Source organism: Mesocricetus auratus, unplaced genomic scaffold, assembly GCF_017639785.1.
Source record: "Mesocricetus auratus isolate SY011 unplaced genomic scaffold, BCM_Maur_2.0 Super-Scaffold_100001, whole genome shotgun sequence".
Taxonomy (NCBI): Eukaryota; Metazoa; Chordata; class Mammalia; order Rodentia; family Cricetidae; genus Mesocricetus; species Mesocricetus auratus.
The window spans coordinates 14,564,685-14,592,034 of NW_024429187.1; the positions used below are offsets into that span (position 1 = coordinate 14,564,685).

The 27,350-nt window shown below is 45.8% G+C and overlaps 1 protein-coding gene across 2 annotated transcripts in view; it reads right to left on the reverse strand.

Moving 5' to 3' along the window:
• Itpr2 (inositol 1,4,5-trisphosphate receptor type 2) overlaps positions 1-27,350 on the reverse strand; it is a 394,738-nt gene that overhangs the window by 247,232 nt on the left and 120,156 nt on the right. For both annotated transcript variants that reach the window (XM_040743610.1, XM_040743611.1), the window contains exons 22-24: positions 15,823-16,016; positions 11,305-11,434; positions 1,632-1,689 (exon numbers count right to left, since the gene is read on the reverse strand). In XM_040743610.1, the coding sequence (XP_040599544.1) occupies positions 1,632-1,689; positions 11,305-11,434; positions 15,823-16,016 (382 nt within the window). The remainder of the gene's footprint in view (positions 1-1,631; positions 1,690-11,304; positions 11,435-15,822; positions 16,017-27,350) is intronic.

Below are 27,350 nucleotides of genomic sequence, written 5' to 3' on the forward strand. Positions count from 1 at the left end.
TACATGCATGCACATACACACTCACACCCTGCATGCACACGCACCTACATGCATGCACACACACTCTCACACCCTGCATGCACATGCACCTACACGCATGCACACACACTCACACCCTGCATGCACACACACCTACATGCATACATGTACATACTCACACCCTGCATGCATATGCACCTACATGCATGCACACACACTCTCATACATGCATGCATACACTGTCTCACACACTCACACCCTACATGCATACACACCTACATGCATGCACATACACACTCACACCCTGCATGCACATGCACCTACATGCATGCATACACAGACTCACACACTCATACATATGCATACACTGTCTCACACACATGCATGCAGATACCCCAAAATAATGGTTAAACATATATTCAGTGCATAAGCCAGTAACAATCACTCTTGAGTACTACATTTTCTGCGTGTGACTGCACACGCCACACGCTGACACAGCTGGCTGTGGGGGGCTTTCCTCAAGCTTCCCCACGGACACTCTCACACTGCAACAACCGGATGGCTATGAAGTCACTCGTCTCTGGGGATTTTCCAGTTCATGCCATTTTATAGAACACAATTCTGTCCTCGTCAGTCTATCACCTGGAGCCATCTTTGGCCAAAGCGACATTATGCAGCTCATGTCTGTGTGTTAAGATAAAAATCATTGACTGGATTTATCTTTTTTCCCTAGATAATATAAAATACTTCACTGGGAAATCATAACAATAGAAAAATGAAGCTATACCAAATGCTCACTCAACAATAAATCCAGGGGCTCTGTCCTTCCTTTCTCCCTCCCACCTCCCTCCCTCCTTCCTCCCTATCTCCTTTCTCCCCCCCCCTCCCCTAGACAGATTCACACTATGTAGCCAAGGCTAGCATGAAACTGTGGGTCTTATAGTTATGTTAATCTTAACCCTTTTCCCTCTTTCTTAACCTCTGAGTCATCTCTCCAGCCCTCTTTTTCCCCTTTCTAAGAAAAAAAGAGGCAGTAGGGAGTTCAGTGTGGACATTTCGATCTCTTCAGGTTACCTAAGGTCTGTAATAAAAATGAATCACAGTAATTCTAGCTAATATTTACTTTCTCATTTTGATTGCTATTATTTCATTTCTGAAAAATAAACTTGACAACAATACATGCCAGGACGTGGCAGCAAAGGAGACTGGTCATGTCACGGCGTCTTATTTTCTTCCATCATGGACACTTCTAAGCGGCATGAGATGCCTGACTTCTCAAGCATAAAGTTAAGGATAGCATCAAAGATGCTACTTTCTTGCGGCAGTGATCTAAGACTCTGGGACACAATGTGTTACAAGATACTACAATGTTTCTATCAGGAGAGCTAAAGGGAATCTGTGTGCTGCCATCCTCTAAGGAAAGAAAAGCTAAGTCCGAGGAAGTTAAGTACATGAATCTCTTTTCTCCCATTGTTTAAGGGGTTTTAAGAGTCATGCTCTTTCCCCTAGAGTAAATTCCAAGCTTCATTTCTGGCAGAAATTATGTCAGCAGGAACTGGGGTATCTAAACATGCACTAAAAGATGAATGATAACAAGCTAGACAAAAATTCTAGGTATTTCACATGTAAGATAAAAAGACTCATTACAGTACCTTCCAGCAAACATCGTTTCTGCCCGGGCTGCAATCTCGTCAATGTCAGGAACAATAGCTGTGAAGACACACAGGGAAAGTCTTCATCTTGTCTTAACTCATGTTGTTTTAATACTTTTTGTGACACCGAATGTTAATAGTTGAGAAAGTTACAATACGGTTCCATTTAATCAATGGGATGGTGCTTTGTCAGTTTGACATAAAGTAGAATTGCCTAGGGAGACATTTCCAGTGAGGAATTGTCTGTATTGGGTTAGCCTGTAGGCATGTGGGCGGGGCTGTCTGATTCCTAATGTTCATTGATGTGGGAAGATCCAGCCCACCGTGGGTGGCACCATTCCCTAGGTAGGAGATCCTGAGCACAAATGAGCAAGCATGTGTGCACTGACTTCTCTCTCATCCTGAGTGTGGACATGATAAGATGACATGTTCTCTCAAGGGCATGTTGTGTGACTTCCCTGTCATGATGAACCTGGAAATATAGACTGAAACAAACCCCTTCCTCCCCTAAATTGCTTTTTCCTGGAGTAGTTTATCACAAAAACAGAAACAAAGCTAGAACAAACTTGAACATCTTAACTACAGTTTCTGCGTGTGTGTGTGTGTGTGTGTGTGTGTGTGTGTGTGTGTGTGTGTGTGTGTATTTAGATGCTACATATTGAATCCAGGCTATAAATGTGCTATCTCGTTCTCCAATACTTTAATATAAGTTGTGCATATATTACTTATACTATCTTTATATTACTGCCATCAGATGTGTTAAAAGACCAAGAGGCAACTTCACAAAGGTGATATTATTTATGAGTGTGTATGTTTGTATTTGATATGTCAAATACATGTGTGTCCCTCCATAAAAATACACACAAATTACACTGCTAATGGCATAGAAGAGCAATCTTTTCTCCCTTGTTTTTGTTTCATGCGTACAGATGCTTTTCCTGCATGTATGTCTCTGTGCCACCTGTGTGCAGCATCCACAGAGGCTGGGAAAGGATCTCAGACGTACAGTTGTGAGACACCATGCAGGTGTTGGGAACCTAACCAGGGTTCTTCAAGATCAGCCACTGCTCTCAACAGCTGGGCCATCTCACCAGACCCAAGGGAAAAGCATTTTTCTTAACGAATTGAAACCCATGTAAAGAGCCACTGTGCTCCCCTTCAATGTGAACTTTCTACGTCTGAAATTCCTTCTCCCCTACCAACCAGGGAGAGGAAGGAGGTGCATGAGCCAGGCCAGGCTGGTCACAACCAACCAACTGGGGAGCAGGAGGAGGAGCATGAACTGGGCAGCCCTAGAGCTTCCTCAGCAGCGGCTGCCAGAAACAGTAGTAAGAAGCTCCTCTAGGAAGAGCACCTTCGTCCCAGCCAGCCTGCAAGCATCATTCTCTGCACGTAACACCCAGCAACATCAGCAACCTCTGGAGCATCAGAAGAGCAGTCGCCAGGGACTCAGCCCTGCCTGCTCCCGGAGGAGCAACCAACAGAGCAACATCCCCCAACTACACCAACTGGAGAAAGTTAGGGAAGCCCCTGAAGCACAGGCTCCGCCTGTACTGATCAGAAGAAGAGATGCATAGACAACAAGATAAGAGCACACTCGATGACATAAAGAGACCTCCAGGACCTAGTGGCTCTACCACAGCAAGACCTGATCATCCCGACCCAGAGGAAGCAGAAGAAAACACCTTAAAGGGAACTTTATGAAGATGATAGGGGCCCTTAGAGAGGAAGTGAAAAACTCCCTTAAAGAAATGGAGGAAAAGACAAACAAAAAACAATAACTCAACAAATCTCTAGAAGAAAATCAAGAAAAAGCAATCAAACAGGCAAAGGCAACAGTTCAAGACTTTTTAAAAAAATGAAACAGAGGCAATAAAGAAAACACAAAATAAGGAAACTCTGGAAATAGAAAACCTGGCTAAACAATGAGGAACTACAGATGCAAGCATAAACAACAGAATACAAGAGATGGACCAGAGACTCTCAGGCATTGAAGACACAATTGAGGTAACAGATCCATCAGACAAAAAAAATGCTAAATCCAACAAATTTTTTAACCCAAAATATTCAGGAAATCTGGTACACCATGAGAAGAGTGAACCTAAGAATAACCGGGATAGAAGAAGGGGAGGAATTATAGCTTAAAGACACAGAAAACATATTCAACAAAGTCATGGAAGTAAACTTTCCCAATCAAAAGAAAAATTTGCCTATTAAAGTACAGGAAGCTTACAGAACACCAAATACACTGCACCAAAACAAAAAAGTCCTCTCACCACACAAAAATCAAAGCACTAACCATACAGAATAAAGAAAGAATATTAAGAGCTGCAAAGGAAAAAGGGTAAGTAACACATAAAGGCAAACTTATTAGAATTACACCTGACTTCTCAATGGAAACAACGAAAGCCAGAAAGTCATGGACAGATGTTATGCAGACACTAAGGGACCACGGATGCTAGCCCAGACTATTATATCCAGCAAAGCTTTCAGTGACCATAAATGGAGAAAGCAAAATGTTCCATGAAAAAAAAACAAGATTTAAACAATATCTATCAATAAATCCAGCCCTACAGAGAGAACCAGAAAGAAAATTCCAACTCAAGGAAATTAGCTACACCCCCAAAAACACAGGCAAAAAAATAATCCCACAACAGCAAATCCCAAAGCATGGAAATGTATACACAAAACCAACAAAAACAAAATAACAGGAACTAGCAATCACTGGTCATTAATATCCCTCAATATCATCAGACTCAATACACCTATAAAAAGACAGAGGCTAACAGATTGGATACAAAAGCAGAACCCATCCTTCTGCTGCATACAAGAATCATACCTCAACTACAAGAATAGGCATTCCTTGAAATTAAAGGGTTGGAAAAAGATTTTCCAATCAAATGGACCTAAGAAAGAAGCTGGTGTAGCTATCCTAATATCTAACAAAATAGACTTCAAACTAAAAGTAATCAAAAGAGATGAAGAAGGACATTCCATATTTGTCACAGGAAAAAAAATCCATCAAGATGAAATCTCCAACCTGAGCATATGTGCGCCAAATACAAGGGCACCCACATTTGTAAAAGAAACATTACTAAGCTTAAATAGCACATGAAACACAAAACACTTACAGTGGGAGACTTCAACACCCCACTCTCAGCACTGGACAGGTCTACCAAACAGAAACCTAACAGAGAAATAAATGTACTAACAGATGTCTTGACTCAAATGGGCTTAACAGTCTATAGAACATTCCTCCCAAACATAAAAGAATACACCTTATTCTCAGGACCACATGGAACCTTCTCTAAAACTGACCACATACTTGGTAACAAAACAAATCTCAACATATATTTAAAAATTGGAATAACCCCCTGTATCTTATCAGATCATCATAATTTAAAGTTAGAATTCAATAGTAACACTAACTGCAGAAAACCCACAAACTCATAGAAATTGAACAATACTCAACTGAATCACCAATGGGTCAAGGAATAAATTTGAAAAAAATAAATTAAAGGCTTCCTAAATTTCAGTGAAAATGACTGCACAACATACCCAAACTTATGGGACAATGAAAGCAGTGTTAAGAGGAAAGTTCATAGCACTAAATGCCCACATGAAGAAACTGAAAAAATCCTACACTAGTGAATTAACACAATTGAAAGATATAGAACAAAAAGAAGCAAACTCACCCAGGAGGAGTAGATGGCTGGAAATAATCAAATTGAAGGATGAAATCAATAAAATAGAAGCAAAGAAAATAATACAAAGAATCAATGAAACAAAGAGTTGATTCTTTGAAATAATCAATAAGATAGACAAACCTTTATCCAAACTAACCAAAGTCAGAGAGAGAATATCCAAATTAACAAAATCAGAAATGAAAAGGCAGACATAACAACAGACACTTAGGAAATCCAGAGAATCATTAGGTCATACTTCCAAAACTCCACTAAATTGGAAATTTTAAAGGAAATGGACAATTCCTGGATAAGTACCATATATCAAAATTAAATCAAGATCAGGTAAACAAATTATACAGACCTATAACGCCTAAAATAATAGAAACAGTTACCAAAAGTCTCTCCACCAAAAAAAAAAATAGGATCAGATGGTTTCAGCAAAGAATTCTACCAGAATTTCAAAGAAGAGCTAATAACAATACTCTTGAAATTGTTCCACACAATAGAAACAGAAGGAAGATTACCAAACTCTTTTTACAGGACCACAATTACGCTGATACCCAAACCACACAAAGACGCAACTAAGAAGGAGAAATGCAGACCAATCTCCCCCATGAATACTAACGCAAAAATACTCAATGAAATACTGTCAAATCAAATCCAAGAACACATCAGAAAAAACATCCACCATGATCAAGTAGGCTTCATCCCAGGAATGCAGGAATGGTTCAACATATAAAAATCCATCAATGTAATCCACCACATAAACAAACTGAAAGAAAAAAAAACACATCATCATCTATCTCATTATATGCTGAAAAAGGCCTTTGACAAAATCCAACACCCCTTCATTATAAAGGTCTTGGAGAGATCAAGAATAAAAGGAACATTCCTAAACATAATAAAGACAATATGCAGTCAATACCTAACAGCAAATTAAATTGAGAAAAACTCAAAGCGATTCCACTAAAAGCAGGAACAAGACAAGTCTATCCACTCTCTCCACATCTATTCAGTATCAAGCTCAATGTCCTAGATAGAACAATAAGACAACAAAAGGAGATCAAGGGGATACAAATTGGAAAAGAAGAAGTCAAATTTTCACTCTATGCTGATATGATAGTACACATGGGAGACTCAAAAAATTCTATCAGAGAATTCCTACATCTCATAAACACATCAGGTAAAGTAGCAGGATACAAGATTAACTAAAAAAAGTAGCCTTCCTATATACAAATGATAAAGGGGCCAAGAAAGAAATCAGGGAAACATCACCCTTCACAATAGCCACAAATAACATAAAATATCTTGGGTAACTCTAACCAAACAAATGAAGGGACCTCTATGACAGGAACTTTAAATCCGTGGGAAAAGAAATTTAAGAAGACATCGGAAAATGGAAAGATCTCCCATGCCCTTGGATAGGTAAGACTAACATAGTAAAAATGGCAATCTTGCCAAAATCAATCTATAGATTCAATGCAGTCTCCATAAAAATCCCAACACAATTCTTCACAGACCTTGAAAAAATAATACTCAACTTTATATGGAAAAACAAAAAGCAAGGATAGCCAAAATAATCTTGTATAATAAAGGAAATTCTGGAGGCATTATCATCCCTGACTTCAATCTCTATCATAGAGCTACAGAAATGAAAACAGCTTGGTATTGGTACAAAAACAGATAGGTAGACCAATGGAATCAAATTGAAGACCCTGATATCAATCCACATAACCATGAACACCTGATTTTTGACAAAAAAGCTAAAACTATAAAATGGAAAAAAAGAAAGTATCTTCAACAAATGGTGCTGGTATAACTGGATGTTGACATGTAGAAGATTGAAAAGAAATCCATATCTATCCCCATTCACAAAACTCAAGTCCAAATGGATCAAAGACCTCAGCACTAAACCAAACATACTGAACCTCAACGAAGAGAAAGTGGGAAGCAGTCCTGAACATATTGCCACAGGAGACCACTTCCTAAATATAACACTAGTAACACAGACACTGAGATCAACAATTAATAAACGGGACCTCCTGAAACTGAGAAGCTTCCGTAAGGCAAAGAACACAGTCAACAAGACAAAATAGCAGCCTACAGAATGGGAAAAGATCTTTTCCAACCCCACATCTGACAGAGGGCTGATCTACAAAATATATAAAGAACTCAAGAAACTAGACTACCAAATAATCTAATTTTGAAAATGGGGTACAGATCTAAACAGAAGACTCTCAAATGGCTGAAAAACACTTAAGGATAAGCTCAACATTCTTAGCCATCAGAGGAATGCAAATCAAAACAACTCTGAGATATTATCTTACTCCTGTCAGAATGGCTATGATCAAAAAACACCCATGACGGCTTATGCCGGAGAGGATGTAGAGTAAGGGGAACACTCCTCCATTGCTGGTGGGAGTGCAAACTTTTATAGCCACTTTGGAAATCAGTATTGTGGTTTCTCAGAAAAATGGGAATCCATCTACCACAATACCCAGCAACACCACTTTAGGGCATATACCCAAAGGATGCATACTCACAATACAAGGACATTTGCTCAATGTTCATAGCAGCATTATTCATAATAGTCAGGACCTGGAAACAACCTAGATTCCCCTCAACTGAAGAATGGATAGAGAAAATGTGGTACAGTTACACAATGGAGTACTACTCAGCAGAAAAAAACAATGGAATCTTGAAATTTGCAGGCAAATAGATGGAACTAGGGGAAAAAAAAACATCCTGGGCGATGTATCCCAGGCCCAGAAAGCAAATATAATACATACTCACTCATAAGTGGATATTAGACATAAAGCAAAGGACAAGCAGCCTACAGTCCACAGCCCCAGAGAACCTAGGTAACAAAGAGAGACACACGTGGATCTGCCAGGAAGGGGAAAAAGACAAGATCTCCTGAGTAACTTAGGAGCGTGGGGGACGGGGGAGAGGGTGGAAGGGAAGAGGGGAGGAGACAAGGGGAGTGGGGGGGGGACAAGTATAGCTCAGTAAAAAAAAGTTCAAAAAAAAGAAATTCCTTTTCTTTTTCTTGTAAGGGGTGGGGTCATTTCCCATGTGACCCGATCTCAAGTCCTCGCTATGCCCTGCCACCACCATTTTGAAGATACCTTTACTAAGACAACATGTTCAAATGATAGATTCTGTATTTCTCATCTCTAGAGCATGAAAAGAGATCAAGATACAAAGTGAAGGGGAAAATTCTTTTCTCTCCAGAAACATATCACAGAGGGGGAGGGAGAGAGGCAGGGAGGGAGGGAGGCAGGGAAGCAGAGAGGGAGGGAGGGAGGGAGGGAGTGAGGCTCATCAGTATTTCCTGGGGATGCCTTTAACGTTTGCTTGGGTGTTTTACTGACACTCAGAGCTCCTGTTTCCAGAAGCCTGTTTCTGTCAATGCTGCCACCAGCATGACTTTCTGGCTCTGCCTGATCATTCCTGGAAACAGCCCTTTGGGGTTCTGCACTTCTGGGAAACTGCTGTGTTGCCTGGGTGCCAGCAGAGGCTCCTGGCCTGGGCGGAAGGGTGGCTGCAGGTCTGCAGGGAAGGCTGCCTGCAGAGCAGAGGAGGGTAGTGAGACAACTGGTCTGGTCCCCTCCCCCCTGGCTGCACTAGCAGTCAATGAACGTTCTTATCTGACCCACTGATGGCTGGAGAAGGATGGGGATCCTCACACTGCCCAGGAGTTTCCAGTCTGCACAACTGCTCCCTCAGAATGGCTTTGCTAACTGGCTGCCTAGACCAAGACTGACCTGGCCCAACCAGGAAAAAGAGGAGCTAATATTTCTTAGTCTTCACAAAGCCCTTTCTACAGCCTCAAGTTTTACAGCCATTTTTACGCCCCTTGGGTTATGCTCCAAGTCTCAGAGGCATTCTATTATCCAAATGGGAGGTGGGATTCCTAAGCAGGAAGACACAGAGCCCGGCACCACCACGGGGCCCGGGGCTTTGGTGACCCTAGTAGCCCTCGCTGTGGACCTGCCTGCATGTAGAATCACCATGGAACCACACCCTGGCTGTGTCTGTGAGGGTGTCCTGTACTAAACAGGGGAGAGTGAGCCCAGTTCCAGCATTCACCTTTCCTGACTTCCTGACTGTGGAGACTATGTGTCCTGATCACCTCACACCCTGCCCCTCCCTGCCCCTCCCTGCCCCTCCCTGCTCCTCCCATACTGAACTGCATGTCGCCCTTCCTCCCTGGAGCTGCTTTCATCACGGCAACAATAAAACAAACACACTGATGTTCCCAAGTCACTCCCCTCTGTGAAATGCACAATCACAGCACCCCCTACCTGTCACAGTGGGGGCTGTATGGGGACAGGCATGTACCAGACACACAATGCCAAAAACAGCAAGTTCCTCTGTCTCTTGCTCTGTCTCAGCGTCCCCTGGGTGAGACTGTCATCTTCTGACAAAGAAACACGTTTGTTTCTAAGACAGGTACGAAGGTGCTTGGGGTCTTTAAAGCAAGCATATACACACACATGTGTGCATATACACATATGTATATGTGTATACATATGTATACATATATATGCACACCACCCATGCATGCAAATACACATGTGCATATGCATCTATATACATGCACACATGCGCACATATGTATGGACACACATCCATATATGCATATATGTACACACATACCACACACACATACACATGCACACACATATATATATACAGACAACACACATGTGCATATACACACATACATGTGTATATACACGCATGCACACACGAATCTGAACAGAAGTCCCCTGCATGGGTAGATGGTGCTACTTCTAGGAAACACAGGTCGTTTTACATTAAAATCTCAGTGCAAGGCACAGAATACCTCCCTGTGAGTTATTGGTCCATCACAGAGGCCCTGCCCCCCGGGAGGGCACCCAGAACAACACAGATCATTGTGATTGCCCACCGAAACTAAAAGACAAGAGCCAACTGCTGAAGACACCGCTGACTGACTTTGGATCCCGGACACAGAGAGGCCAGCCTCATCAGAGCAGGAAGCTGTCCTCCTGCTGGGCAGTTTACAGAGAACCCAGAGGAGAAAATGCTTCAGACCGCACCCAGAGCAGGACCCTGCATATTTCAATACTGACAAGCTGACAAGATGTGCCCGCTGCTGCGACAGTGGCATGGTGGGTAAAGGAGTGACCAGCCTCTTTTTAACCGGACGTGCAGCCTGCACTACAGCAGGGATCGGGGTCTACTCAAAAGCCCATGACTGGGGAGAGCAGAGGCCCTGTCACGGAACCTACTATTGTAGTTTCTCTAGATGCCTGTGCTGCTGAAAAGCTCTCCAGATGTCTGTGTTTATATGCGTAGGTCCGTGCTGGCCCTCAGCTCTGGTCAGAGAAGCTTCCTGTTGCTTGGGCAATGGTTAATGCAGAGAAACCGGTCAAAACACACAGGATAAATCACACGGAGGGCTCGGCTGGGGCCGGGTCACCTCCAGCCTCCCACCATCCAAGGTGCAGGGAACGTTGTAGAAGATGTGGCGGGAAGAGAGTTAAGAGTCCGTAAAGGGGGAGGAGCGCACTGAGATGCCCATGTTAGACATGGGGTGGCTGGCACACACGTAAGCTCACAGCAGCCTTGGGCACCTCTACAAGACCGGGCCAGCCGCATCTCCAGCGTGGGTACTGGCAACTGATGGCTGCTGAGGAAGGGAGAGCCACTCTTCTTTGAAGGCGTGGCTATCCGTAGGTTGACGATGTCCCCACACACCCATGTTCCTATGGGCAGCCCTAACTGGATTCAATGGTTAACAACAATAAGAACAAGGGAGTGAGCTAGGGGGCGGGGCTAGGGGAGGGGAGGGAGTTGGAGGGAGATAGCGATGGACGAATAGGATCAAAATACATTGTATAAACACAAGAGATCTTCAAGGAATAAAAAGCATCACCTAAGACAAATTTTGAAAAGAACTTAAGATGCAAAAATGACAAATACTGTCTAGAAGATACCTGACGGCAGCAGCGTGTCCGGGGATCCACTGGCAGAGGCTTCACCGTTGTCATTGCTCTCCCCAAATTCCTTCTTGTATATGGACAGCATGTATGAGATCCGGTAATCCAGCCTGACACTCAGGATGAACTGGAAGAAGCAGCATGGCGAACTCAGTCCCATGGGTGAGCACCGGAAAGACGCCATGCCGCTAAAGACTGGGCAGCCGGGCAGCACAGCCCTTGAACGCAAGTCCCAGGCTGGGGAGATGGCTCAGAGGGTAAGGCCCTCCCTCGCCGAGAAAGCCCGGGAACCCGGGTTCCATGCCTGAACTCATGTCAAGGTGGAAGGAAAGAGACTCCACCAAGCTGTCCTCGGGCCTCCATGACAAACACTGCGGTACGTGTGCCCTCATGCGCACACAATGAATTGTGGTTTTTTGTTTTTGTTTCTTTTTTTTTTTTTTTCGAGACAGGGTTTCTCTGTATTGTCTTGGAGGCTGTCCTGGAACTTGCTCTTTAGACCAGGCTGGCCTCGAACTCACAGAGATCCACCTGCCTCTGCCTCCCGAGTGCTGGGATTAAAGGCGTGCGCCACCAACGCCCGGCTACACACAATGAATTTTTAATGCCAGTCGGGGCACGCACCAACCACCGTGCTGTCCATCTTCCAAATGAACCAATCAGAGATCTTGTTTGTAAGCTATAAATTCTCGGTTGTTTACCTGTTTTTGGTCAGTTTTAAAATGAAGGGAAGGATTATGTTTTCATTGGTCAGTATTAATGAAAGCCCACGGTAATCAATTAATTAATTAATTCTGGGTTTTTTTTTATCTTTTTGGTTGTTTGGTTAGGTTTTTTGGTTGGTTGCTTTTGAGATAAGGTCTCCTGCAGCCCAGTTGGCCTCAGACTCCCTAGGTAGCAGAGGGGTTACCCTCGAACTCCTGTTTCCAAGAGCTTGGATCACAGGTGTGTGCCACACCCGGTCTACAACGAGTTTTGGAAACAAAGACACCTGGTGCCCCACATTGTCCTCTGGATACTCCAGGGAGGGGCGTCTCGTGTGTCTGAAGAGGCAAAGCTGGTCTGATCCCAGACACGCTGGCAGTAACATCCTTTGCTGAGAGGGAGACGCTGGAGCATCTTTTGTGCACAGAAAGGCGGGGGCTTCGACTGCAGTGGAGTTACTCCAGTCCCACAGCCCTCTGCGCAGAAGCCAGGACAGCTGGAATGCCAGAATGCTGGCTCCTGGGCCTCTCCGTTGTGTCTGTGTCCCCTCGGGTTTCAGTTATCATCGTCATTTCAGAGGTGGCTGATGTGTGGACTGTGATAAAACAGCCCTTAAGGCCTGAGCTCTGCGGGGAGCCTTGGGGAACCCAAACACTGAGAATCCCTGCCTGGAAGGAGCAAGTCATTGCCCTGGGAAAACGGGGGATGGCTCTGTTAGGAGATGATGTGTGGGGCTGAGCCTCCACAGGATCAGAGGAGACCATCAGGAGGGATGCACTGCAGATCTCAGCCCGCCTGAGATGGGCCAGATTTCCGAGCACAGCTACTACGGGTGTCCTGCGGCCTCCTCCTTCGGGGAACAGTAGACTACACACGGTAGCCCAGGCTACAGAAGAGCCGGCTTCTGTGTTCTCAGTAGCCTGCTGTTTCCACCGCCCTCCCTTCCTCCCCAGGCCTCACCCCCTCTCTCAGTGCTCACACTCCTCTGTCCCGTGGCCACCGTTGTCACACACCATTTCCTGCTGCACCCTCACGCTTCTTCAGAGCCCGCTGTACCCGTGAGAGAGGGGAGAGCTCTCGAGACACTGAAAGTGTCCGTGGGAGGCTTCTTATGATTCCATGGCCAGGATTTGGATGGATCCACCCCCCCTCTCACTCCATTTCTCCCTCCCTCCCTCCCTTTCTCCCTCTCTCCCCTTTTCTTTATCTTTTCTTACCTACCCCTTCCGTTCCCACCCTCTCTCCCTCCATCTCCACCCGTCCTCTCCCCCACACTTTGAAGATCTTTCTTATGCTGCATCTGGACAAAAGCAAGCTCCTCTTACTTCAGCTCATCCTCGTTTGCTAGCCAGGGATTAAGGAAGAGGGCGTCGTATAAAAGGTGCCCGAGGGGGCTGGGGAGACACTGCTTCTGTGATTCCCAGCACCCATGTCAGACGGCACACAACCACCTGCAACTCCATCTCCAAGGGATCTGATGCTCTCTGGATTCTGCAGGCACCTGCACGCGTGTGCACACACACACACACAAGCTAAAAATCCTTTTTAACATAATATTTTAAGGTGGCCAGGCTGCAAATGTGGACCTTGAGGAGTGTAAAGCCCAGAAGTAAAGACAAACCCCACAGTGACTCTGGTAACCTGCAGTGAGTACGGCACACACTGGGTGAAGAGACCCCGGTGAATGGGATAGAGACGGAGCTAGGCTATCGATACTCAATACGCAGGAGATTTTCAGAGCTCAATTGCCCAAGGGGCGGCGGGGGGGGGGAGAATGAAATATGAAACATGAATGAAACCTTCACGTCTGCTGGAGATGGAAACTCACAGAACTGAATTTCACAACCTTTGCCCCTCTGACGTATGAAGATGCAGAGAGTGTGAGATAAAAGAAAGAAAACAGAAGACAAGAGAAAAGGCCAGGCATGGTGGCTCACACCCGTAATCCCAGCGTCCTCAGCACTCGGCGGGGGGGGGGCTGAAGCAGGAGGATTCCCATGAGTTCAAGAACAGCCTACATTACACGTCCAGCTCTGGGCCAGTCAGGGATGCAGAATGAACCTTGTCTTGAAAAAATAAAATAAAATTGTGAACTTGTAAAGACAGAGAGAGTAAGTAAGGTCACAGGGCAAGAATAAAATATCGTTCACTGAAAACCATGTTCTTGAGTGAGGTAAAGAGGGGAGCCGCCCCCCTGCCCCCCACCCTAAGGAGGAAGAGCTGGCACAAAGCCAGCAGCAGCCAGCGAGTGCAGCCACCCAGGGTGTGATGAATAGATGTCCTGAGAAGGCACAAGATTGTCCTGGGTGCAGAGCCAGACAGCAAAAGAGGTTCAGAAAAAAAAATTCTTCAAGTGGAAGGAGGCAGAAGTGAGCCAGACGGCAGCCACACAGCGCCACGTCCCACAGTCACCGCGGAAGGCATCACTGCTGAAACCTTAGCTGAAAATGAGGGGGGGGGTTGGCGTGCATCCGTGGTCGTCCATCCTGCTATGCAGGCAGGGCGGGGCTGACCTGGGGGCCCCCTTCAGTCCTTTCTCAGCTTCAGGAGAAAGCATTGCGTGAAGTTTCAAGGCCATGAACACAGGGTGGGGAAACCTGCCAACATTTCTTGGGACTTGGCCTTTGGAAACCCTGGAGGAACCGGGAAATGTTTTATGACTATAAATCTAATTACTTAGGATGAAGAATGCACGGGGCCTTCCAGGACTGCTGACCCATTTCTGGTAGCTCGGTCTACGTTAGATGGTGATGAGAGATGTGGGGAAACCCCGTTCGCATTCTCAAGACAGTCCAGAAAGCCACAGGCTCCATTCTCTGACCCTGGGATAAATGCTAAAACAAAAGTACCGTAAGCCAGGCTAACCCTCCCCCCCAAAAATGCTAGAAATCGTATAGAGGTCTGGCGCATGAAATAACTGAGCTCGTTAAATTGATAAAGGTTAAGTATTAAACTTTGCTAATGTGGAAAAATATCCTTAGCCTCTTAGAAACACAAAGAGAAATAACTGTGTAAAGTAATAAAATCAACAATTAGCAAGTTTGGGAGATAATGATTTGGGGGTGAAGCAGGGTCTCCCCTTGTTCAGGCTGGCCTTGAACTCACAGAAATCTTCCTGCCTCCGCCTCCTGAGCGCTAGATTAATAGGTGCATACCAACATGTCTGACATAAAACTTTTGGGTTTCCTATAACAGCAGGAAATCTGAAAATATGGAATTCACAAATAAGTTCTAAGCAACTGAAAACAGAAAATGACTAGAATTCCATCGTTAAATATGCCTGCTTTTAAAAAATCTCTCTTAAATGAAGAAAATATTCAATGGGGGTCAATACTAGCCGATAATAAGCCACACGGGAAAGCATTTGCCACCCTCAAAGCTCTCCACAATTGCGAGGCATCGCTAGTGTATTTCGTGGGATAGAAAACACACGACAGGACGAGTGTTGAAAGAAGCCACGGCGTGAGACGTGTTGCCAGCTCCGTCCTTCGCTTAAAAGTAATAATAAAATGGGGGGCAATAGCTTTTCAGAATAAAAAGGGGCCAACAACATTTCAGACTCACGTGACGCCAACAGCATCTCAGTGTGTTTACACAGTGAAACCAGATGCGGTGCCTAACATCTGGAATCTCAGCCCTCAGGAGGCTGAGGCAGGAGGATGGCCACAAGTTCCACGTGAGCCTGTGCTACACACACAAGCACACACACACACACACACACACACACACACACACACACACACACCAACAACAACAACAATGCTTAAACGAAACCAATGGGCCACGCGGCATCGGCCGCCAGCGACGCACCTGCAGAATCTCGATGACCTTCAGCTTGGTGTCCATCACCGTCACGTCCTCCTGCTCCCCGGGGCTTGCCTGCTTGCTGAGGTGGGCGCTGGGCTGTGCATCGGGCACACTCACCGGGAAGATGGAGCCTCTGCTAAGCACCATTTGTGTCATCATCTCTCCTACCCCGTGGATGGTCCTCAAGACATTGTTGCCTAGCGCAAGAAGAGGACCGCGTCAACACGTTATAAAAACCCGGGTAGTCGCGGCAGCGGCGGCATCAACACAGCTCGTTAACTTTACCACGAGGGCTTGGCTGCGCTCTCTCGCGTGTCACTCAAAGCGGCAACCTGGGGATCTCCGTGTTCTCTCGCTACTACAAGGGCTAGGATGTGGCGGGTGCCAAGGGTGGCGGGCGTCGCCGTGTTGCAGAATGGTTTAACAAACCAGGAAAAGAAATGGCTTTACCTCTAAGGATGCAGCAGTTTAATAGTGGGGGAGCACAGACTGTGACCAAGTCCCTATAAGCAAACTAATAAGGTCCTCTTATCTCTCTCTTATAAAATGTTTCAGCCCTAAAGTTTAAAATCTAGAGGGACCAGGGAGAGAGGACGGTGCCCGTTGCTCCCCCCTGAGAGGCTGGAGCAGGAGGACGGCCGGAGTGAAGAAACTCTAGGCCAGCCTGGGCAACACGACAAGAGCCTGCTTCAAAAAGAAAAAAAGTAAAGAAAAAGAAAAAATGAGGCCTTAAAACCCAAAGAGCACAAGCCTTCTTCAGAAGCTCAGAGAAACCCTAAATTCACCCTGTGGTTTCTCCGACTGTCGCTGGCTCTCATCATTGCTTTCAGAAGTGACTTAACTAAAGTGACAGAGAAACAAGACTCAGCCTGCACAGAGCCATGCATAGCTCTGTAAACACCTTGTTGAGCGCGGCCCGCGAGGATTGCTTCAATGGCTTTAGTTGGGTTTTGTTTTATTTTGTTTTGTTTTGTTAAGAGAGACTTAGAGATCATCTTAATTGGTTGGAAATGCTAAAGCAGACCTCTCGGCTTGTGCCCCTTATGGCATCAGGGGTGGCAGACCCAGCCGAGGGCCATGTTCTAACCAGGCCTCCCAAGAAGGGTCAGAAGCATGTTTACACATATGTGGGCCACCAGTGCTGTCACTTCTTTGAATGGTTTCCCTACATCTCAAACCACCTTTTAGCCCAAAAAATACCTTTGAGCCACATCCTTAGTGAGAAGGATTAGAGTCTGGCTGCCCAGGGAATAAAGTGTCCTTTGCCAAACTCGTGGTTTTAGTAATTACCAATTCTGCGGGGTGGTGGAAAGGTCCTGGCTGGGTACCAGGCGTGCACAGACTGTCAGATGCCCTATTGGAGCATCCTCCCTCGCTCCTCAGACCGAGGGCTGTGAGGCCCTCATAACACAACGAGAGCTTGGGTGCGGGATGATGGGTAAACAGCTTCTCGTGGGGTGGGGAGGCCTGGATTCTCCAATAAGCTTTGGTTCACTTATCCCCTCTGGCTAGACAGCTGTTATTCAGAACCTAGGAAGGATCACCTTATCAGAGGCCATTACAGAAACAGATGACGGGCACAAACATTGTCCACTGAGGAACCGCTGGCTGCCTGTCATCCCCTCTGAGTTTGACTTCTCATTGATTTCCTCCATCCACGCTACACAGCACAACCTGCGCCCACATCTCCACAGCCAGCCAGCCAAGGGAACGCCCTGTCGCTCCCGTGTCTTGGGTCCCAACTGGACTCAAAAGAACAACACTTGTCAACTCTTCTCTGCAGACAGTGGTCTTGGCATCTTGGCTGTGTCGTGAAATTCTGCCTGAAGGAAAGGCCTCAGTGTCTTGCAAAGAATGTTCCAGAAACTCGGAGGGTGTAAGCCAAGAGGAAGGAGAATAATGCAGCACACGCCTTTAGTCCCAGCACTGGGGAGGCAGAGGCAGGCGGATCTCTGTGAGTTCGAGGCCAGCCTGGTCTACAAGAGCTAGTTCCAGGACAGCCTCCAAAGCCACACAGGGAAACCCTGTCTCAAAAAAAGAAAAAAAGAAGAAAAAGAAAAAGAAAAGAAAATGGAAGTCAGGGCAATAGAACTCCAAGGGATAAAAGAATGTAAACTGTGGGAATGCTCACAGGAGTAAGACGAAAATAAAAAATTTTAAAACACATCTGAAAGAATGCACACAGGCTGGACGGCATTGCACAATGGTAGCTACACACAAGTCCGCTGTGGATAGACGGCGGCCACTTTGAATTCGCCACCGTCTCCGAAGGCACAGCTGGCTGAGACGACAAAGGGAAACATTCCAGTCACATGATTTAGAGGGCATGGAACACTGGCCATTTCTCTGGTGGGCACAGTCCAGGCAGAAGTGAACTTGGGATTTCATTTAAAAGTCCTGGAAGTTTTTGTCATATAGCTACTTGGATAACAAAAGGGGGAGAGGGGGTAGAAAACTACATAAAAGGAATTTCCAAGGCTGGACAAAGGTGGATGCAGCTCGAGGATGTGAGAGCCCCTGCCTTCTCTCAGAATAATCGCAAGGCAGAGAGAGACGCCTCTGTCTGGCCAGGTGCTGCAGGTGTGTTGGCAGGTCACAGGCTACGACGGTTTTAAGTCACTGGTACCTTTGTCCCACTGCCAAGTATGTTTACGGCTCCCAGGGATTCCTTCTCTCACTAATGAGGAACAGGCTCCTCTGTTAACCTTGCCCCTGGCTCACACAGCAGTCAGAGGCACCCACGGTGTCTGCGTCTTCCTTAGATGTGCATGGAAAATAACCATTTAATCAATCGATGGTTGTTGCAGAAGGTTAGCCTGGACAATTCTTTCCCCCAAATATAGATCCTGTCACCAACAAATTAAAATCCAGATGCGAAAAAGACCGTGCTAATGTGTAGCACATGTAGTCGGGAAGATTAAGAGGGCGCATTCCCATCCTCCCACATCCTCACATGCCTGTGGCGTGTGGACCACAGAACTCTCCTGGCGTTTCCATGTATGGCCAACTCAGAGGTCTCCAACTCAACGACGCTGCATTTTTCACTTGTGGTGAGAAATTCTAATGCTGTGAATGTCTACAGCTTAAAAATCATCAGCCCAACCCGTACAAATCACAGGCACACTGCATGTCCTTGTCTAATGCACAGATCACAGGCACACAGTGTGTCCATGTCCACTGCACAGATCACAGGCACACAGTGTGTCCTTGTCCACTGCACAGATCACAGGCACACAGTGTGTCCATGTCCACTGCACAGATCATAGGCACACAGTGTGTCCTTGTCCAATGCACAGATCACAGGCACACGGTATGTCCATGTTCACTGCACAGATCACAGGTACACAGTGTGCCCATGTCCACTGCACAGATCCCAGGCACACAGTGTGTCCATGTCTACTGCACAGAGCACAGGCACACAGTGTGCCCATGTACACTGCACAAACCACAGGTCCCACACCCATTTACCACAGAGAAATTTCTAATTCTAGACTTTGGAAACAAGTCCAAGGTAACCAGTACTCAATGCTGCAAAAAAGGTTCTCACTACATCTTAGCCATAACTAACATTTACAGTTTTTCAGGTAAGCAGTTAACACATATTCTTTTAATTCTCTGGAAAATAAACACCCTAAAATTTCAATTTTTAAAAAAAAATTAACTCTACATCAAGAATTTGAGCTGATAGTATGTTGAAAGATTTGAGAAAATGGGAATCACCATTGTTAGGTTCAAAATGAAAACAACCCAGTTTAGTGGCGCGCTCATTTATAATACCAGCTCTTGGAGGGAAGGGAGGGATGGAGGAGAGAGAGGGAAAGAGGGGGGGAGGGAAGTGCTTAGAGAGGGAACCCCAATTCCATGAGAGAGCCCTGAAATCAGAAGATCGATTGGGAAAACACTTTTGTTTTTTGTTACCCCAATGAGCCGTGTCTTTTACCGATTTCAGGAGAGTAGAAACCTGTGAAAAATTCGTGTAACACCAAAGCCGCACAAACTAAAAATGTTCTGTCTCATAAATCACTCCACGGGGACAGAGTCACAAATCACAATCGGATTTGACAATTATTAACAGGTGGATTTAGAGGACCCACGAGACTTAACAGAACTGAAATTTACCCACAGCTAATTTGTATTTTGTTTTAAGTCCTCTTTGCCTGTTATCTAGAGTCAGGTAAAGAGGGGTCTCAGTTGAGGGAGGGGTTGCCCTGGTCAGACTGGCCTGCAGCGTGTGTCTTTACTGTTGATTAATGTGGGAGGGTCCAGCCCACTGTGGGCGACACCCTTCCTAGGCCAGCGGGCGGGGCTATGTAAGAAAACTATCCAGGCACGCCCTCAAGCAGTGCAACTCCATGGTTCCACCCCACTTCCCTTAGTAACTACTGTGACCTGGAAGTATAACATCCCCCACCCCCTGGCTCGCTTGTGTCAGAGTGATGGCTTCACGGTCACAGGGAGGAAATGAGGACACCGCCACCCATCACCTCTGGATGTCACAGACAACTGGGAGGAAATTACTTCCCATCCCCTACACGAGAGACCTGAAAGAATTTTGCACCGCGCGTGGCCAAGCACCATGCCTCATCACTGTCAAACACTGACATTTCAGTGTGATTGCAAAACTCAGGGTTCCAGTCTGCAAAGCTGATTCTTAATTCTCCTCAGCCGGCCAGATGGACCACACACGGAGTCAACACTGCTCTGTGATTGGGAGGCGACTTGGGCGTCACATGGGAGGTATGCAGGGTTCTCACAAAAGTGCAGGCACATGTACACCACATGAAGCCCAGACTCGAGCGTTCCCACCACCCAGAGTGCTCCCTCGGGCCCCTTAGAGTGAGTCCCCCAAGTTCTCCCCACTCCAGAACCAAAGCGGCTGCCCTGTGGGTCCTCAGTCACTCATGCACGCATAAGGACCTTTTTTTTCTTGTTTGACTTTTCAGGTGTGAGGAGATGTATGTTCCATATACACATGGAATCCAGTGTGTGTGTCTGTGTGTCTGTGTGTGTCTATGAGTGTGTGTCTGTGAGTATGTGTCTGTGTGTGTCTGTGAGTGTGTCTTTGAGTGTGTGTCTGTGAGTGTGTGTCTGTGAGTGTGTCTGTGTGTCTGTGAGTGTGTGTCTGTGTGTCTGTGTGTGTCTGTGAGCGTGTCTGTGAGTGTGTGTCTGTGTGTGTGGCACTGCCTAGACTCACTCCTGTTGCTCCAACAGCTCCAGAGGCATCAGGTTCAGAGACAGGAGTAAACTCCTCCGAGCGAAGCTGAGGAAAAGCTTCACCACTGTGTACTGGCTAATTTAGCTGGGGGCGGGGAGAGGCTCAAATCTACATGTGGTGTTGTTTGCTTCTGACACATAGATGAACTTTGAGTAAATCTATTGAGTCAAAATAACTGAAAAGTATTAAAAATTTCTGCGCCATGAAAATAAGCAAAGCCCGCCTGAGAGAGCTATAAAGATGTTATAGAGTAACTTTGTATCGTATAGTGAACTCTGTGTACTCCTCCCCTGTGAGTCCTCCTAAAAGTACTCACAGTGGCCATGTAAATATAATGTTCAAATGATACAGCAAAAAGGACCAAAAGCATGTGAGTGGCCAAAAAGAATCACAGGTACAAAATACCAGGCAGTGTTGTGAGCTGTTTGCTTATGATGTTGTTTTCCATTCTCTGTATGTTTAGAAAGCTCATAATGCTGTGTATGTGTGTGTGTACATGTGGGTGCCTGTATGTGTGCATGTACATATATGTGTGTAAGAGTGTGGGTGAGTGTGTGTACACGGGTGCTGCTGTGTCTAAAAGTGTGTCTGTTTGTGCAGGTGCACATGTGTGTGCAAATCTGTACATATTTGTGTGTTTATAGAAACCAGAGGTCAACCTCAGGTGCCATTCTCAGATACTATGCAACTTTTTGTCGGTGGCTGTTTGTTTGGGTGGTTGGCTAGTTAGTTGGTTGTTTTATAGATTGGTTGGTTACTTAGGTAGTTGGTTAGTTGGTTGGTTGGTTGGTTAATTGGTTGATTACTTAGGTAGTTGGTTAGTTGGTTGGTTGGCTGGTTAATTGGTTGGTTGGTGAGTTGTTTGGTTGATTGGTTGGTTAGTTGATTACTTGCTTGGTTGTTGGTTGGTTGGTTAGTTGCTTGGTTGGTTGGTTAGTTAGTTATTTGGTTTATTGGTTAGCTGGTTGGTTTGCTGACTGGTTAGCTGATTGGCAGTTGGTTGCTTAGCTGGTTGGCTGCCTGGTTAGTGGGTTTGAGGCAGGGTTTCTCACTGACCTGGAGTTTCATCAGTTAGGCTGGGTTAGATGGCTAGTGAGCCCCCAGAGACTCAGCTACCTCAGCTTCCTCAGAGCTGGGACAACACTGCACACTGCTATGCCTGACCTGACCTTTACACTTGGATTCTGATCTTCACGCTTCCATGACAAAGACATTACTAAGTTACCTTCTCATTTAATAATTTTCACACCAAGGATATTTGATAACACCTCAGGGAATCACGTTGTTTTATATTTGTACATATATGCACACATATATTGAATGAAGTTATGCCACTTGGACTGACAATGATCCCACAGGAGCCCCAGACTATCTAACAAAACTCCAGTGCCAGGCATGAAAATTTCTATTCAAGTCTATCCAAGTGACTCCCAAAACAATATAGTTGTGATGCCTACAAATCACAACAGTGACCAGTAAAGCAAATACCCCTGTGGTGGTCTGGATAAAAATGGCCCCCATGGGTTCATGTATTTCAATGCTTGGTCCCCAGTTGGGGGAACTGTTTGGGAAGGATTAGGAGGCGTGGCCTTGTTGGGGGAGGTGTGTCACTGGGTGTAGGCTTTGACTTTTCAAAAGACCATAACATTCCCTGTTAGCTCTCTCTGCCTAGTATTTGTGAATCAGACACAGGCTCTAAACTCTCAGCTACTGCCCTAGCCCCATGTCTGCCTGCCTGCTGCATGCTCCCTGGCCATGAAAGTCATGTATTCTAACCCTCTGGAACCGTAAACCCCCAAAGTAAATACTTCCTTTTTATAAGTTGTGGTGGTCATGATGTTTTGTCATGGCAACAGGAAAAGTAAGACGATCTCTAAAGATGCAATAATGGTATCCATATCTTGGAGTTAGTCAACAGTTGTCTAATTGGACTGCTCAATGGGAGTGAAATCATGCCTGGTACCAGAAACAGAGCCAACTACCCAGGTCTGGTGATATCATAGATCTCAGAGCAGAACCTACCACTGCCATTTTACTAGACCAGCATGATTTCTAACTGCATTCGAAAACTTTTTATACCCACAGCCTCCAAAACAATACAGAGAAACCCTGTCTCTGTAAAACCAAAAAAAAAAAAAAAGAGGAGGAGGAGGAAAATGAGGGGAGAGGGAAGAATGGGGTGCAGTGAGAGTCACAGTTGTGGGGTAACCTTTATTATTAACATCAGTAGAAAGTAAAATCTGGGACTTGAAAGACAGCTCGACGGTTAAAGTGCTTCCTGCAGAACCAGAGGATCTGAGATCAAATATTTACAAGCCATGCATAATTCCACCCCAGAGGGCAGAGAGAACCACAGAGCAAGCTGGCTGGTGAGACCATCCACATCCATACTGATTAGCTCTGGGTCTGATTGAGATACCCTGCCTCAGGGAATATAACAGAAGAGTTATGGAGGGTGGTGCCCAACATCAACCTTGGGTCTCCACATGCTGCAGACCCACAGATGTGCACGCGCAAATGCACACACATACACCCACACACGTGTGCACACACGTGTGCCCACACACCACATACACACACATGCACACACGCAAACACACACCAAACACACACATTATACATATACAGGAAAAGGAAAAAAATCTTTGGACTGTGCTCTTCCTTTGCTATAAAAAGGAAACGATTGTATAACTTAATAAGTGTTGCTACTTGCAAATAATACCCCAGACATCCCGTTTGTTGGCCATTATGTTCATGAGCTTTTTGTCACTTCTATGGTATGACCAAAAACAAAACAAAAAGGTGCCTCCTGGAACAATTCTTCAATCCAAAAGATCAGTTCCACAGTCGGTGCTTTAAAATCACAGACAGCAAATGAGAGCAGAGGCTAAGCTAAGGACTAAGAGCCAGTGTCCTTGCTTGAGAACGGGGTTTCTCTCCCTGACTGACATCACAGCCAGTAAACCATGTTAGATTGCTGGGTGTGAGGATCCGAATGCCCCCTTTACAGTAAAACACAGGGCGCCGTGGCCAGCTCCCCGTCTCCAAGAGAATTCTTTTCCTCTACTGGCTTGGTTGCTGTTGTTTTATTGTTGGGGGTTTTGTTGGTCAGGTTTGGTTTTTTTTAGTTCTGTGAGGATTTTGCATGATGTTTTTGATCATATTCTTCTCCCTCCCACAATTCCTCCAGGATACACATGCACATGCGCGCATGCACGCGCGCACACACACACACACACACACACACACACACACACACACACACACAAACTTCAGGTCCTTTTTTTTTAACTCATTAAGCACAACTTGTACCGCTCCCATACACTTGGGTACGGGACCACCCACTAGAGCATGAATAACTTAGCAGGGACCACACCCTCAAAGAAAAGGGATTCTCCCTCTCCCAGCAGCTATCGGCGACCAATGGCTTCTCAGCTTGGAGTGGGACTTTATGCCTGCCTTCCCTTTGCATGCTGGCATCTTGGTCTGGCTTACACTCCGTGGGTCTTGGGCATGCTCTGGAGGGGGCGCAGACACGGTCCCTTCTCTCTCTCTCTCTCTCTCTCTCTCTCTCTCTCTCTCTCTCTCTCTCTCTCTGTGTGTGTGTGTCTGTCTCTCTGTCTCTGTCTGTCTCTGTCTCTCTCTCTGTGTCTCTCTCTGTGTCTGTCTGTCTCTCTGTCTCTGTCTCTCTCTCTCAGCTTAACCTCGGGTTAACGCTCAGACTCACATAGTCTTTGTTACCTCCGAACATAAGACTCGAGGGTGCGTCTCCTTTCTCCCCACTTCCGGACTTGCTCATGCTAGAAACTCCCAAGCCACCACCCGGGGGCCTTTTAAGTCCCTTCCTCTCTATGAGTTTTCATCTACGTGGACTCTCTCTCGGTATCTTGACGTTCTGAGGGTGACTATCACACAACCCCCCTTTATTTCTTTTCCAGCGTTGCAGAATGCCTGAGAAGAACAAGTGAAGGGAGGAGTTTTTTTTTTCCTGGCTCACAGTTTGAAGAGGCACAGCCTGTCATGGCGGAGAAGACACAGGGGTAGGAACATGATGTACAGACTTCTCACATCTCCACGGACAGGGAGTGGACCCTGGCCATAAACATCAGTGCTCTCCCCTAGTGACCGACTTCCTCCAACAAGGCTCCACCTCAATGGCACCCCAACTGTGAGGCCAGCATTCAAACCCCTGAGCCTATGGGGACATTCACAGTGTGCAGCTGCTTCCCCCAAACTGAAACACTCCCTCCTCGAGAGAGGAGGAAACTCATAGGGCCAAGGAAGTGAATGAAACACACAAGACTCAGGAAGTTTCTGGAACCTGAAGTAATCCATAAATTCCCTCATTTAAGGTTATACATGCAATAAGCGGTTTCTGGGGTGAGACAGCTCCATTCTGCCTGGCTGCCAGGAAGTTGTGAGGGAGCTCCATGGGTAAGCTTGCCTGAGCTGCCCATGCTGGGTAGGTTTTTTTAAGGGGTGGGGCTGTTTTTGAGTCGCACAAATTCCTGTTAGCAACACAATAACTCACTGGTCACTAAGCTAGATTTGAACAGGATTAACTCTTTGCTCCATCATCAGTGCCTTCTCCAGAGTGAAGAGACATGTGTCCGTATCCCTAGTAAAAACTACACAAAATTTTCCCCCAGAGGTCCTAGTAGTTGGAGCTCTTGGAATAAGTGTCCAGACCATCACCATTTGTTTCTGCTGCAGTAACTAAGTCTTTGCTGGACTAGGGGCCCAAGCTGCACTGAAGGTGAACGGATTAAATGTGTTTGTGTGTGCGTGTGTGTGTGTGTGTGTTTGTGTGTGTTTGTGTGTGTTTGTGTGTGTGTGATATATATGTTAAAGATTGCAGTAACAGCAATCCATTCCTTCAACTTTTCTGTAAAACCCTCATTTGAAATTGCTGATCAGACCGTCCCTCTTCATGCCTGAACTTGGGAATCTGGTTTTCCTTTTCCGTTACGTCCTGGGTGCTACGGTGGCCGTCACTGTGCTCTGTGCAGAGGTCCCCCAGCTGCCAGCATCAGCGCTGTGTCTCACTCAACATGACTCCTGGGCAGGGTTTCCCACCTTCCCTTAGGTCATACTCCTGGGCAGGGTTTCCCACCTTCCCCTGGGTCATACTCCTGGGCAGAGTATCCCACGTGTCCCTGTGTAGCTCCTGGGCAGGGTATCCCACGGTCCCCAGTGTAGCACATCTTCTTCCACAGTGAAGCCAGAAGCTAATGACATATCTTGACCCTCTTATCTCCGTGTGTGACAACTCCAAAGCCCCCTACCCCAGCTCAGACCCTCCATGTGCTGACCTGAGGTCTCGGTTCAACCATTGTAGGGGAGAGCTCACATACCTGAGATACTGGCCACGCCCATCTGGGGCGTGGACAGGGGGACTTGGGAAAGGCAAGAGATATACAGGAGAAAGAGAAAGTAAAATCTCTCTTGGATGCTGGCCCTGCTTCCAGGAGCAGAGCGCTCTCCAGCTTCCCCTGTGATTTCTATATTTAATAAAGTATCCTAGAAAAGGACCATCAAACAAATAAGAATCTACTGTTTGGTATCAATCTCTGACTCTCTCAACCTTGTTCTTATAATAATATCTATTTCTCCTTACTTCCTAATACTCTTTTAATCCCAATTCACTAAACTGAAGGGGCTTTGGAGTTGGATTGGCTCTCCTCCTCTAAATCCAAGCATGTTGTTAAAATAAAATTCAGAGTTTCTGTATTATATCAAGGAGCCGTTGATTAAGACAGAAGAAAACGAAATCTAGGGACTGTCATCTCTTTATACTTGGTTCTTTCTCTGAAAGTCTAATTTCCCTCATATTTACCATCTCCCTATGCATACACATAAAAGATGAAAATTTCTCTGTTAACGTTAATGTTTAAGTTTTGCACAAAGAACAAGGAATTTTCCAACAGCAATCTTCAAAAACTTCAAAAAGAAAATGGGGCCCCACATCATCGATTCCACCTGACAAGTACCATCCTAAAACCGGTTTGGGACTACATCGCTCTACACAGCTCCGGACCAATGAACTGATATGGTGCACCTTCTACAATCTGGCCAGAGTCTCAGACAACAACTTCAATCAAGATTAGAACGTCAATCAATAACTTCCATCAAGCATCTGAATGCAACAGAGACTGAATGCAAATGAGACTTTCCACTTCCGTTACACTAACATTTTTTTTTCCTTACCGGATCCCATGAGGTTGTGGTCATCCCATTTCAGCAGAAAGTAATTTTGAGAAAACCACGCCCCCTCTCCCTACTGTTGATATTGTTTATACATGATAGGGTAAGTTTT